General features: G+C 47.9%; 1 protein-coding gene across 1 annotated transcript in view; it reads right to left on the bottom strand.

Moving 5' to 3' along the window:
* The window catches only part of LOC137381423 (E3 ubiquitin-protein ligase DZIP3-like), a 77315-nt gene that overhangs the window by 22936 nt on the left and 40045 nt on the right, over window positions 1–14334 (bottom strand). The window contains exons 19-29 of the mRNA XM_068053999.1: window positions 13559–13864; window positions 12684–13373; window positions 9763–9956; window positions 7536–7607; window positions 7056–7112; window positions 6306–6370; window positions 4920–4971; window positions 3538–3648; window positions 2031–2170; window positions 1781–1849; window positions 986–1082 (exon numbers count right to left, since the gene is read on the bottom strand). Coding sequence (XP_067910100.1) covers window positions 986–1082; window positions 1781–1849; window positions 2031–2170; window positions 3538–3648; window positions 4920–4971; window positions 6306–6370; window positions 7056–7112; window positions 7536–7607; window positions 9763–9956; window positions 12684–13373; window positions 13559–13864 — 1853 coding nt within the window. The remainder of the gene's footprint in view (window positions 1–985; window positions 1083–1780; window positions 1850–2030; window positions 2171–3537; window positions 3649–4919; window positions 4972–6305; window positions 6371–7055; window positions 7113–7535; window positions 7608–9762; window positions 9957–12683; window positions 13374–13558; window positions 13865–14334) is intronic.

The raw sequence follows: 14334 nt of genomic DNA, 5'->3' as shown, positions 1-14334 counted from the left end.
GCCCGACCCGAGCCCGAAAGCCGGACCCGGAAGAGCGACCCGACCTGAACCCGGCAAATGTCGTCGGGTCCCGTCGGGTTCGAGTCGGGTAGCAGGCCTTTACTCCTGAATCCCTCACCGAGTTGGATGATTTATCGTGAGTCACTCCTCGCCAGCTAAACCCAGCTCTCAGATCCACACCGCTCTCACTGCTCACATGAATGAATCAGAGGGAAGATTTCGCCAGCAAAAAGAATAAGGGCAGTTATTTTCTCCAAGTGGGAGTAAGAATGTGGATAAATCTGCAGTTTTCTTCCCACGGCTCTGGAATATGTCTGCTGATTTCGGGCTACAAGTGCCAGACACCCTCCAGTACCTCACCCCACTTCGTGCATGAGCCTCAACTGATCAGCGGTGGCAGGCTATTCGAGCATGGCGAGCCTCACAGCCTAGCCCCTTACCTGCCCCCGCCCCTGTACACACACACGCGTTTCTGCGGAGTTGTTAGATAGCCATCAGGAGCAACCTCATTGGCATGTTGTTCTGCAGCGTCCCTTCTGGATTAGAACAGAACTGCAGATCGTGCCTGCCTGAAGCTTCCCTCATCAGCCACAGGATACTGAGACCAAGTACAGCACCCCAACCCTCAACACCACCGATAGATTATACATCAGCACAGGCCAGCACTAAACCAGGGGCTCTGCTGTTCTGAATGGTTCAGTACCACATGCATTTTCCAACTGATTCACTAAGAACAGCACCAGAGATTGTATTTAAAAACTGATGGAACTGGAACATCTCATCGGTCTTGGTGCCAACTTAACTCATTAGTGCTGAGGGCATTACTGGCAGAAGGAAAAAATTGGAACATTTCTGTGGACCTGGATATGCAACACCTAAAAACTGAAGGCTGGCATCTCAAACAAAATGGGAGGTGACAGGGTTAGCGCAAAATTGATACTTCACTGAAGATAACTGAATTGACGAAATCACAACAACGAGTTACCTCAGCAGCCATCGCCCTCCTCATAGCTTCAATGAATTCATCTTTGCTTTTTGCTGACTGTCTCTCCAACCGAGTCTTCTCCTGCGCCCATTGTTCTCTGCACAAAGAGCATCACAACAGCTATTTTCTACATTTCCATTCGAACACAGCCAGCTGATGTAAAAGTAGCAGTGCGATTGAATTGATTCGCAAAGAAGCTACATTCCTGAAATGGCTTCCACGTTTGATACAGCACCTTCAACTGAGTAAAGCTTTGGGAGACAACTTATAGAGGAAAACATGAACAGGTTCCATCCAGTTCCTATCAGCCGCAGCTGGGAGACCTGGAGTCAAGTCCCAACCTCTAATCCGTTGCTCTTTAGCTCCCCTGCTCGCTGAAGAACAGAATGACAGACACTGTAATTACAGAGGCACCCGCTCGTCTTGCCAATTCAGCACAGGAGGCTATGGAAAAAGCGGTGCTTGCACACACGTATACACACATACGCACACACATCCTCCAGGTCAGAAATAATGCAAAACTTTTATAATCTCAGAGGAAACTCAAAAGCTGCTCACAATGCTGCAGGGCCAGAGAAGTGGGCAGTAAGCGACAGCTGCTGTAGTAAAGCAGCAGGTATCATCAGATGGCAGAGGAGAGGCACTGGCACCAAAGGGCACAGAGCAGTGTAAAGAAAGACTGGTTTGCAGTTATACAGCACCTTTCATGACCTCAGGATATCCCGAAGTGCTTTTCAGCCAGTGAAGAACTTTAAAGTGTGATCACTGTTGCAATGTAGGTAAGTTTTCACTCACTGTTCCCGCTGAGCATGTTTCTTCTGGTTTTCCAACTCTTGCTCTTGCGCCCTGATCTGCTTCTCACACCTACACAGAGTAAAATATTCCAGTTACATGTCTGGCTCCTTCCCAAATCAAATTTTAAAATACCCCAGCAGCACAGTGGATGAACGCAGCATCTAGTGTGCTATTGAGCCTTGCACACGATTGGTATTCCCATATTTGATCCCCGGATACTCAATAAACAGAGGATTTAAACCCTTCTTACTTATTGACCAGCTCCTCTTTGCTCTGGTGTGCATCTTGAAGACTTTTGATCTGGTTCTGTAGAGTTTTCTTGTCATTTTGTTGCATCTTACTTTCGTTCTCCATTTCCTGTTTCAGCCTCTGCAGCTCTGTTGTTTGGTGCTAGAAGCACATAACAAATACCTAGTAATTAATGATTTATCTCAGATTGACACAGCGGGTGAAACTCCATTTCTCTTGCCCCTCCCAGAACACTGCAACCCTTCTCATTACAATTAGGTGACTTCCCCCCACCCCCTGGCCTTTTATTAAAAGGGCTTTCCCCTTCACCTGCAACAAGACAAGGAGCTGACGTGCTTCGAGGCCTTCACCAATGCTACTCTGAAGTCCTCTACTGGATATCAAACAAAGCCACCAAGAGTGGCTCTCCCATTCCTTCAAGTGCAGGTTGTATCCAGCCTGAACTGAAAGCCACACTGCCAGCGAGATCAGTAACCAATCTTGGTCACTAATTCCAGGTCCAACCACCCTTGGGGACAAAACCTGGCCTATCCTACATTCTGACATCCCAGAACAAAAGCCAGAATGATGACGCCATGTGACCAGAGATTGTTGAATGAGTTTGTCCCCTTTATTGGCTACAACACCTCGAAATTCATCCTGCGCTTCCACAGTTACTACTTCCTCAAAGTAATTGGCACAAATATCCCTGGCAGTATCCCGAACTGCAGTCACAAAGCTTACAGAACACGATGTGCCTGGTTTCAACATCTGTACCCTGACTAGTTCTACCATGGCATGGTATTCCCATTTTCCCCTGTACAATACTGGATCTTCCCATTTCCACCAAAGTTCTGAGTGCGGATTCAGACAGCGCAGAAGCTGAACCTCCCTTAAACAACTCACAACATTGTTTCCATGTCATTGCTAAAATTGTGGAAAAACAGGAATTTTAAAAATGCATTTTCTGAAAGACAGACTTGCTTTTCAGGAGGCAATTCCTCACACAGAGGGGAATGGAAATCTGGAACTCCAAAAAGCTGTTGAGATTGGATTGGGGGGGAAGGGGGGGGGGGGGGTGGGGGCGATGGTGAGTGGGCGGTTGCGGGAGGCAATCAAAACTTTCAAACAGAGATAATAGCTTGTTTTTTTAGGCAGGAGGATTAAGGGATATGGAACTAAGACGGGTATCATGGAGCGAAGATATAGATCTAACTGAATGGTTGAACAGGCATGAGGAGCTGAATGGACTACTACTCCTATTCCTACATTCCTATTTACACAGCATCTTTCACAATCTCAGGGCACGCCAAAGCACTTTACATCCAGTTAAGTTTTTTTTTTGAAGTGCAGTCACTGTTGTAGGAAACGCGGCAGCCAAATTGCACATGGCAAGGTCTCGCAAACAGCAATGTGACAATATTTATAAGTGATGTTGGCGAGGGGCAAATATTGTCCCTGAAAGAAAACATGTCTGTACAGAATGGGCTTGGTCTGCAGCGACTTGCTCATTTCTCTCCAGCACTGACCTTGTAACTGTCCTGGATCTTGCCCTGCCGTTTCACCAGCTGTTCAAATTGGGCCGTCTTCTCTTCGCACAGCAGCTGCCACCTTCGTGCTGCAGCCTCCAACTCTGCAAACTAACAAATAATACTAATTACGTCCCCGGTCTCTTATTCTCTTCCCCCGCACCCACTACAAGGTCTCGGTAAGTTTAAATAGCGAGTTGCTGAGCTATTTAATCAGGAAGGTTCCTGGTTTAATGTGCTGGGTTAGCTATTCCCAGCACAGCTGAAGGTAGCGTAGGTTCGCCTGGAATTAGGAGGGGGATATTGATCAGCTGTCTCCACCCGATTGCTAATCGATGACTACTACAGGAAGCGGGGATGTCATGTGATGGCAGGATTGGGCTTGGGCTTTACTGTGGTGTCCCTCCTCCACTCAAATACCCTGTGGGCCCCCACTGTCAAGGCTGACACGGTGAAAGTGTGCGTTCTTAGTGCAAGGCGTCTGGAGACTGAGATGAGAAGAAATTTCTTCGCTCAGAGAATTGCGCATCTTTAGAATTCTCTACCCCAGAGAGCTGTCAATGTCCTGTCGTGGAGTATGTTAAAGATAGAGATCAACAGATTTTTTTGGCCCTCAGGGTTATGGGGACAGGGCGGAAAAGTGGAGTTGAGATAGAAGATCAGCATGATCTTACCGACTGGCGGAGCAGGTTCGGGAGACTGTATGGGCTACTCCTATTTCTTAAGTTCTTATGAGATGATGGATCTTTATCCCAGCAAGATCCTTCATAAAAGGAGGGAGGGAGGGGGGAAATGAACACTGCACTTTTTTTCTTTCTCACTTGCTTTCTTCCATTATTCCTCCTCTTCTCGCTGGGGTGCAGCTTCGCCGATTCCCTCGAGTACCCACATCCAGCACGTCTCTCCCAGCAGGAGCCTCCCGGCAGTGATCGGGAGTGGGAACCCCAGCTGATTTTACACCGAGCAATTCCTTCAAGCTAGAGTTGGAATGGTTTCTAACTGGGGCAGAGATCACCTCTCACAAAAAGGCAGACACTGCATCAAATTATCAAGGCCAGAGTGATCTCCTGGATTAGTTTAATTGTCTAGAGGTGGGCTTGGAAAGGATAATCCCTCCCCCCCCACCCACCGCCAAATTGGCCCGAGTTTTTATCTGGTTTTTCACCTCTCCCGGGAGATTGTCTGATTTTGGGTGGGGCAACCTGTATAAATTGTGATACTGGTGTAGGACAGGTTGGATGGACCCAGAGAATCCTTTCCCACCCATAACCGTCATGTCATACAATGATACAGCACAGAAAGAGGTCATTCGGCCCTTTGTGCCTGTTTCGAATCCTTGGTAGAGCTATCCAATTAATTCCACACCCCTGCTTCATTCCTACCTCATTCTTCTCCCTGATTTCCTGCTGCGATGTCTGAGAAATGTCCTCCTCCCTGTCAGTGAATACAAGACATTTTCAGTATCCAACCTCCGGGCTATTTTCCGACAGATGTAAAATAAAGGTTAATAAGGGAATGAGTATGGTAGCAGAATGGTTATTTACTGCACTAGTAATCCAGAAGCCCAGACTAATGATCGGAGACATGGGTTTTGAATGCTACAGGTTCCAGCTACACAGGAACTCCAGAAGCAAAATAACTAGAGAGGCAAACAAAGTAACACTGCGTTGGGCTGATTGGATTTTTAAGAGTTATCTGCATTTCCTAGGCAAATTTACAAATCTCCGAAATGGCTTACCATCTTTCTATGCCTCAGGTCAACACAGAAAGGGACAAAAAGGGCAAATATTGCTGATTTCAACTTGATAAATACTAGTGATTGGTGGGTGGTGGGGGTGTTACAGGCTGCTCACTTTTCAGTAGCAACATTACAAATGGCTCTGTGAAAACCGTATGACGTACAGGACCAGCAAAGCGCTGCAGCTGGCCGCAAACCCCATTCCCACCTCAGCCGTGCCTTCTTGAGAAGGGTGCCGGGGGTGGGGGAGGGGTGCTACAGGTAAAGTGAAGCCATTCTCTTGCCTGTGGGAAGAACGAACAGGACAAATACATGGGAAGGTTTGGCGGCGCAGTGGTTAGCACCGCAGCCTCACAGCTCCAGGTACCCGGGTTCGATTCTGGGTACTGCCTGTGTGGCGTTTGCAAGTTCTCCCTGTGACCGCGTGGGTTTTCGCCGGGTGCTCCAGTTTCCTCCCACAGCCAAAGACTTGCAGGTGATAGGTAAATTGGCCATTGTAAATTGCCCCTAATGTAGGGAGGTGGTAGGGAATATGGGATTATTGTAGGGTTAGTATAAATGGGTGGTTGTTGGTCGGCACAGACTCGGTGGGCCGAAGGGCCTGTTTCAGTGCTGTATTTCTAAATAAATAAATAAAAATAAATAAAGCTCCTCTCACGTAGCTCCTGATGGCTGGATGCACTAACTCACTGCAAAAGAGCCTGTGACCGGTCTTCCTGAATGCTTAAGGGAATTCTCTGGACCCTGAGGGAATCAAGGTATGTGGGGATAGGGCAGGAAACTGGAATTACGGTCATTCAGCCATGATCCCACTGAATGGCGGAGCAGGTTCGAGGGGCCGTATGTCCTACTCCTGCTCCTGTTTCTTATGTTCCTGCTCTTGGGTTTGTGTGAGGATGGTGCAGGGGTGTGGAAAACATGACACTTCTGTGGATTCCCGTCTGACAACAACGATACAGAGAACCACTTCATTTAGTCTTGACCATGACTGCCCATCTGGCCGGGGTGTGCAGCCTCTGTTATTTTGTACCTGTCCTCATCTGCTGTGCTCTCCACGTCCTTTTCACTGATGTTCTCAACAGGAAGTATGGACTTCTGGGAAGCAAAATGTGGGGGAAAAAAGGGCATTGTTCATTTTACACTGAAAATAATAATACGTCATTTATAAAGAAACTGTGAGACAAGCTTCTCCAGATGGCCAATTAATGCCCGGCTCAGTGCTGGATTGAATTGTATATTTATCCATCTCGATTACTATTCGGAATTTAATCAGCTTATGTCAACCAGGGAGATAGAACTTACTTCAGTGTCTGCAGGCCAGGGAGGAGGAAAAGACAAATCAGCAAGAATTGCTGTCCTGTGAAAGTATGTTGCCTCTTGACATTGGCGGCCAAGACTTCAGCTGCCGAGGCCCTAATCTGTGGAATTCCCTCTCTAAACCTCCCCGCCTCTCTCTCCTCCTCTAAGACACTTCTTACAACCTACCTCTTTGACCAAGCATCTGTCCTTATGTGGCTCAGTGTCAAATTTTGATCAATAACATTCCTTTGAAGTGTCTTGGGATATTTTACTATGCTAAAGGCACTATGTAAATGCAAGTTGTTGTTGTTTGAATAGTTTGTCTGCACTCACTGTTTCAAGTCACACATATAAAGAATGGCCACTTGAATGAAGTCCTAGAATGAGCAACTGGTCGCCTTCGAATTGTGCCCCAGCAGGTCACAATGACTCGCAGACTTGGGGACAAGGAAATGAGAGTTGAAAAGTAAATTAAAACTACCTTTTTCCCTTTGGTCTTCTTCTTCTTTTTCCTCCTGTTGGTTTTCTGGGGGTCGCTCTGCAATTCAATTTTTTTTTTTTAAATTTAGATTCTGTCAAAAAATATTTCACAAAGTGGAACATAGTTGGACCCGTGGCTGTGGGCGAACGTAACCAATGACGGCCCTAGCCCATGCAGCTCGAGCTATTGTCTTTAAGTCTCTGCGGAAACCAGGCAGCAGATGTAACAGAGCAGCGTTTCGGTCCTGCCACTCCACTGAATTACCCCACCTTGGGAAGGGGTTCTGGGGGTGGTGGTGATGTGCGTATGTTGGAGGAAGAGGGGGAGGTGTAGTACTGGACGTGAAGCTTTTTCATGAGCAGGAAAGACGACTGGAGAGAGAACTATGGTTGATTCACCCAATAGAACCCCCCCCCACCCCCACCACCCCCCTGAAACCCAGCTTCAACCACACTGGGAGTACAGGTCCCAGGAACTTACCGAGCACTGCAGCTCTGATGGCCTTGAACATCCCTCCATTTTCCCTGTTACTTGTGAAGAAGTTGAAATTTCCTGGAAGATTGAGACAAAAGAAAATGATTAGTTCTTTTCATGGATCAGCTAATCCCCGTCTCCTGATCCACAGAGGCCAGGAAGGACCCAGGGTAGATCCCCTGTCTATGCAAAGTCAAACCTACAGTGCTCCAAGCCAGCGAGGGGGAAAAACACTCAAGGTTCTTCCCTACTGATCACATTAGAATCCTTTCTTCACAGACACAGGAAGTCAAAATGAATTACTTCCTTTATTTTAAATAAAAAGGTGCATCATGAATGGGAACGCTGGGTTTGAATCATGCTCCTGGGCCCAGGATCACCCCAGTGATCCTACATCCTACATCCCTGGCGGGCTTAATTCTGATCCTAAGGGCAGGATTTTCCCTGCAGCCCTCAGGACTCTGCCGTCAGGACCAAATGGGGGTCAGAAGCCTGCAATGTGTGGGAACAGTTATTCACCTGTGATTCTTTTTTCCCCAAATTGGCCAATTAATGGCCAGAGGGAGGGCTCGCCACCCAATTAAGGACAGGCTTTCGAAGCTGGAGGGCCAATAGGAGGCCTTCCAGCTCGGAAACAGCAGCAGGATGTCATGGCCCCAAAATGGAGGTGCCCTCCCTCCAACTTCTTAAAATTTAAAATACAAAACAGATCCAGCAGCCAGGCCACCATTGTTGGGGGAATGGGGGGGGAACCCCTCCACCAGGGCGGCCTGCAGCTGCAGCTGAATCCAGGCAGGTAGGGAGGGCCTCTAAGCCTGCCTGGAGTGCTGACCCCTGGTCTCCCATTGGGAGACCACCTCCAGGCAGCTGTACTGTCCCGCGCCACCTGCAGGGACCTGGAGGCTGACTGGAAAATCGACAATTGGCCTTAGGTGGCCATTAACAGGGTCAATTGAATACCTGCCACTTCTGGGCAGGTAGCCCTGCCGTGCCCCCATCCCGCCTCCAGGAAAATGGCCCAGTGATGGGATGGAGCCAGGGAACCAGCATGCGGGCCGGCGGCGCTAGTTTTTTTTAAAGCCCTACCCCACCTCCATTGCTGTGCCTGACGGGGCCTAAATATTCAGCCCTAAGGATCTACTGAGCAGTCATTCTAAAAGATGAGAGGGGAGGCCTGGAACAGCCCCCTCATCCCTCCTTGCCATGGCTACTCGAGCACAGACCCAGCTTTCCCCCCCCCCCGCCAAGAAAAGAGCCAGAGGTCCAAGGGCAATCTAAATGAAGCAGAAAACTGTTGCACCCCAACCTACAACCTTCTTCCCGTGAGGCGAGAGTGCTCCACACTCAGCCATGTCTGGCTGAAAGCTAGTCTCTCAGATGTGCAGACTTTTGCAGCCCAATATCTTGTATCCTGTCTTTGGCATCTTGGGAAAATAAGCACTGGGGGAAAAGGGTTGCGAAAATCATCCCCAAAGTGTCTACATCACAATCATTACAGAAGAAAGGAAAATGGGGGGGGGAAAATAAATACACAAAGCGCTTCTCCATTCCCTCAACTTTTTTTTTTTTAAACACAGCCAGCCTGTGGGTTGCTCTGCTTTGTGCTCTATGTGACATGGAACCAAAGCAGGGGTGTTGCAAGCTGCTGAAGAATCTCACATTGCGATGGCATCTTGCTGGAGGCCCCACTGCAGTGTGACAATGAGGTGGCGGGAAGCAGGTTCACCTTCGAGTAGTGAGCCACCCATCGCTGTCATGCCACCGCCAGTGGAGGTGCCCAGTGGAGGCCGGGCTCTCACTCCGGGGGAGGGACGGGCAATGCCATCCGCACCCAACCCACTCCCCCCGCATCAGCAAGCTTCCCAATGGGAATTGCCACCTGCTCCTCACACACTCAATCAGCCGGGGAACGTGTGCTGACAGGAATGGTGGAAAGTACCTCGAATGGGGGAGGGAGGTTGACAAAAAAAGGCACTGAATAAAACCGAAGGGATGTGATAAAGTGCTGGAAGTGCACTGCAGGCCGATTAGGCTCTGAAAGACAAGTTCTGGTGAAGGAGTCCCGGTTGAGATACACACATAAATGGTGAGACCCCGTCCATTACAGGAACTTTCCCTTTTAAAGGCTGATCAACCTGCTCTGCGTTTCCATCACGTATTTTATGCAGCAAGAATTGGACTTAAGAATTTGAGGTTAGAAACTCCTGGATGAAACCTGATAGCTTCCATCTACCTCTTCTGTGTTATCTTGATCTAATCCACTCTGTCCATCTCCCCCAGCACCCACTTCCTTTGCGATTTCTTTTTGGTTCTTCTTGTCAGGTGTGGACGTATCATTTAGCAGTTTAAGATTCTCCTTTATTCCCGGCGGAGACTCTGCTTTGCCTTCACCCACCTTCACTGCCTCCGTGGGCTTTGCCCCCATCTCTGCAAAGTGAAGAAAGCATTAGAGGAATCCTCCGACTGTCGAGCTGCTGTGTGCTTAGCTTCTGGTCCTCTATGAAATCGTCAGAGCAAAGCAGCTTTTAAAAAAGAAAAACTGAAAATGCTGGAAATACACAGTGGATCGGTCAGCTCCCAAAAAGAGGGGACAGGTCAGATTCATAAATAGGTGAGCACCTTACCAGGGCTGACCATAATACATGAGCAGGACGGGTGGGGAAAAAAGAATAACAGGTAAAAGTTTGAGGAGTGAGGATTCCTCTCTGAGAGGTAACGAGGTCAATGGCTACAACCAGGTTTCTGCTGCTTGCAAGCCCTGAGCTAGGGAGCTGAGAAATGGCAACTGAATTACAAGGAACATCTCAGTGAAGCATATGAAATGAAAAGGCACAGAAAGACGCACGGGAATCAAAAAACCAATAATTGCAGACAATATGAAAGAAAAATTACCACAGCTGGTCCACCAGCACATATACGGGCAGCACAGTGGCGCAGTGGTTAGCACCGCAGCCTCACAGCTCCAGCGACCCGGGCTCAGTTCTGGGTACTGCCTGTGCGGAGTTTGCAAGTTCTCCCTGTGTCTGCGTGGGTTTCCGCCGGGTGCTCCGGTTTCCTCCCACAGCCAAAGACTTGCCATTATAAATTGCCCCTAGTATAGGTAGGTGGTAGGAGAATGGTGGGGATGTGGTAGGGAATATGGGATTAATGTAGGATTAGTATAAATGGGTGGTTGTTGGTCAGCACAGACTCGGTGGGTTGAAGGGCCTGTTTCAGTGCCGTATCTCAAAATTAAAAAAAAAAAGAATATCACAGGCAACTCCCTAGGTATAGAGACACCTGCTCTCTCCTCCCTCAGCCAGAACTGTATCCTTAGAAAGGAAAACACCTGACGTACTGTGGGCAAAACAGGTCTGAATAAACAAAATCCACAACAAAAGGGGAAAACAGCCTGATCCTATATAGACGCAAGAACAAGTAAAGCCTAAAAATATATTCAAATATTAAAATCCCTATGGAGAACAGTGGTAATTCTGCTTATCCCTCAGATAAGGACTGCATCCACAGAAGTCAAAAGCACAAAGATGGCCTGTGCTTGCTCAGTCTAATACTTTTAAGTATTTCTAAAATCTGTACATAATGGGTTCAAACCCCACAGGTCTATGACCCTGATGTTAATCCTAGTCTAAGGCGCAATTTGCGTTGCGAGCTCTATTTCTTCAGAATGCTTCCTCCTCTTCTAGGTTCACGACACTCTGGGCTGGGACGCTTATGAGATTTCCTGTTCTGTTGGTGCCTTGATTAATCTCAGCCTTGATCTCAATGCCTCACTTTCGCCTCCAGTATTTGCCCCCCTCCTGAGAGCACTGACTCAGGCACGGGTCTACATCCAGGCATAAGCTACCCTCCACTACCTCACAGAGGTGGTTGTAGGAGTACAATTCAGGAGCAGGGGCCCCTAACAATTTATCCCTTACACAACCTAATAGCATGGAGATCAACTGTACAGCCCCTATGATAGTCTTACCTGAAATCAGCACTAGTTGCTATTTTCGTATCTTCACACGCTTTGCCCTTGGAGAGAACAGTGTGAAGTAGTGGAAGCATTCACGGCCTGATTAACATTCTGACAGACCCCCTTCTGTGGCCATAAGCAACTTTATACCAGTCTGTAGGATGGTTAGCTCTGTATGATGGGAGGGTTGGTATAGGCTTCCATAACGGGGAAGAAGGTGAGAGGAGATGTGCCGTGAGTAACTCACGAGATGTTTAGGCAGAATTCGGAGCCAAAGCTTCTGGGGAGTGGGGGAAGGGTCCGACTCTGCACCCTCCAAAGGCTCACTCACATCAAATTGAGTGCCATGGGCTCACTCCCAAACTGGGATTACACTTGACCATTGGTGGTCATGCCTTCAGCTACCAAAGTCCCAAGGAATTCAGGAATTCCCTCCCTGAACCTCTCAAACTCTCTTTCCTCCTTTAAGATGCTCCTTAAAACCTAACTCTTTGGCCAATTTGGTCACTCGTCTTAATATCTCCTTATGGGGCTCAGTGTCAAATTTTGCTTGATATTGCTCCTGTGAAGCACCTCGGGACGTCTTACTACATTAATGACGCTATATAAATGCAAGTTGTTGTTATTATTATCGGTCATGGCACTTCCCAAATCAGCTCAGAGAGACACGCTGGTTTCTTCACTTTACAACAGCCCATTCTATGTTTACCTCGCAAAAATAAAAACTGTTAACTCCTAATGGGGAATCATGCTAGACCAGAAAACGTGCAAGAAGTCTGAGATGAGCCAGCTAAATTTATCAAATTAGATTTTCAGAAGTAGTCAAGTAGAATTTTCCTTAAAATTTGACAATGCAGCACGCCCTCAGCATCGGGGCATCAGCTTAGAACATGAGTTTCAAACACCCTTTATGGGATTCAAAGCCAGAGCCTTCAGGCTAAAAACTGAAAACGCCACCACCAACAGCAAGACACCAAGAATAAGGAGTAAAGACAAAAAGGAGGATAAATTCCCTCTGGATACTAATGTGTGAGCACAAATACAAAGATGTATTCATAATTTTGCAATCAGAGGGAATCTTTCCTCTACATTATCTTGGTTCTGCACGGTGGGAAATATCGGTACAATCGCAAGCTCCCTGCTCTGCTGCCACTAGCCACCTTGAAGGAGTGGTGAAAGGCAAAGGAGCTGGTCCTTACGTAAGTGGTTTTTCATGGCAGTCATGTACTGTCCGATCATGTCTGAGCACTGCCTCCCCATGAGTTCTGCAATCTGCTCGTGGTCCCTCCACAATAAATAGCCGGGCGTGAACATTATATCCTCAATCTCCTCGCGGTCTTTGCCGAGCCGACAGAGAGACTGCTTCGTCTCGCCCCACATTGATATAAACTCCGCTTCCGGCACGCCCATGCAACCGTCCCGGGTCACCAGCCGCCTCCGCAGGTACAGCAGGCGCAAGAGGCTGCCCGACTTCGAGAGGTCGTCGGGCGATGGCTCCACTTTCCAGCCCTTCCGTGGCTGCGGAAAAGACTTGATATGCATCATTAAAAAGACGATCAGGGTAACGTCGTATTTCTGAAACTCCAGCGGGGAAGACTTCTGCGGATACAGCAAGCCCCAGTCTGAGTGGGAGAGGAAGTTGGTTTGGAACTCCCGGAAGTGGCGATGTAGGTCCGGTTTCTTTAATTTCTTAATTTCCGCCTGCAGGTCACTGACTGGCATTCGCTCCTTGAAAACCTTCTGTGCCATCCGCGTCCCTTCCAGAATGATGAGGTACATCAGACGGAAGAAGTTACAGTACGAGTTTCGCTCATCTGCTGGTAGATCCTCACGTCTTCGTATCCTTTTAATTGGCATGTATCTTTTAAAACGAGGTATATATCCATCACCTAGAGCAAGGAGGAAAAAGGGTAACTGTGATTACTGAATTGGCACAGGGTGCAGCTGAAGACATGCTAAGGTTGTATATTAATCATAGAATGAGGCCATTTGGCCCATTGTGCCTGTGCCAGCTTTTTGAAAGAGCTATCCAATTCGTCCCACTCCCCTGTCCTTTCCCCACTCTGCTACTTACGCAGTTTTTCAAATTCCTGCTGGAACTCATCCAGATATTTTTTTAGTGTCGGAAAAGACCTTCGCTCTTCTTCTAAAAGGAAGACAAACTCAGCCTTCTCCGCTGCCGACTTCATGTACACAATGACTTCCAGCAGCCGCTGGCCCCTATGCACAGGTGTGGTCTTCATTAACAGGTCATTCTCCACGTCGGTCAGAATATTTCGAGTCTGCAGACTGTAAATAAGATCTCTTAAAGGGAGGCCACTCAGCGGTTCTGCCAAAACTTCCAAGTACAGGTACAGAAAACTGTCAGCACAGCTGTTCCCTTTAAATGAAAAAAAAATCAACAGTATTAGCGTTGAGTTTGGACAGTTTTAGAGGTGAAATACTGGAACGTCACCAAACATGACAGCATAAAATCTCGTCAACTTTTCCCCTCATGTTACTGTACAGTCTGAAGTGCAGGTCAGGACTCAGTTCCTTTTCCTTCTTCCCCCCCTCTCCTGAAGGTATTGACCCTTTCCCAATTCCATCATTAAACCAGCACGCACCAGTGTGCAAGACTCAGAAATGGAAACGCCATCTTGGAGTCAGAGTTGGGACAGCTCTGGAGTCGCTTAATGAAGCGTTCGGATGAAGCGTCGATACCTTAAACCTTTTGGTTGCTTTCTTCTTGAGCTCATCAAAGTGAGGGATGTCAATGGTGAGGAATGGAACAACTTCCATTTGTGGCATCAGCATCAAGCACTCCCAGGAGAGGTACAATGAAGCCAGACGCAGGGCCAAGAGTCACGC

Source organism: Heterodontus francisci, chromosome 22 (genome assembly GCF_036365525.1).
Source record: "Heterodontus francisci isolate sHetFra1 chromosome 22, sHetFra1.hap1, whole genome shotgun sequence".
NCBI lineage: Eukaryota > Metazoa > Chordata > Chondrichthyes > Heterodontiformes > Heterodontidae > Heterodontus > Heterodontus francisci.
The sequence above is the reverse complement of the archived record's forward strand: the minus strand, read 5'-3'. Positions and strand labels throughout refer to the sequence as shown.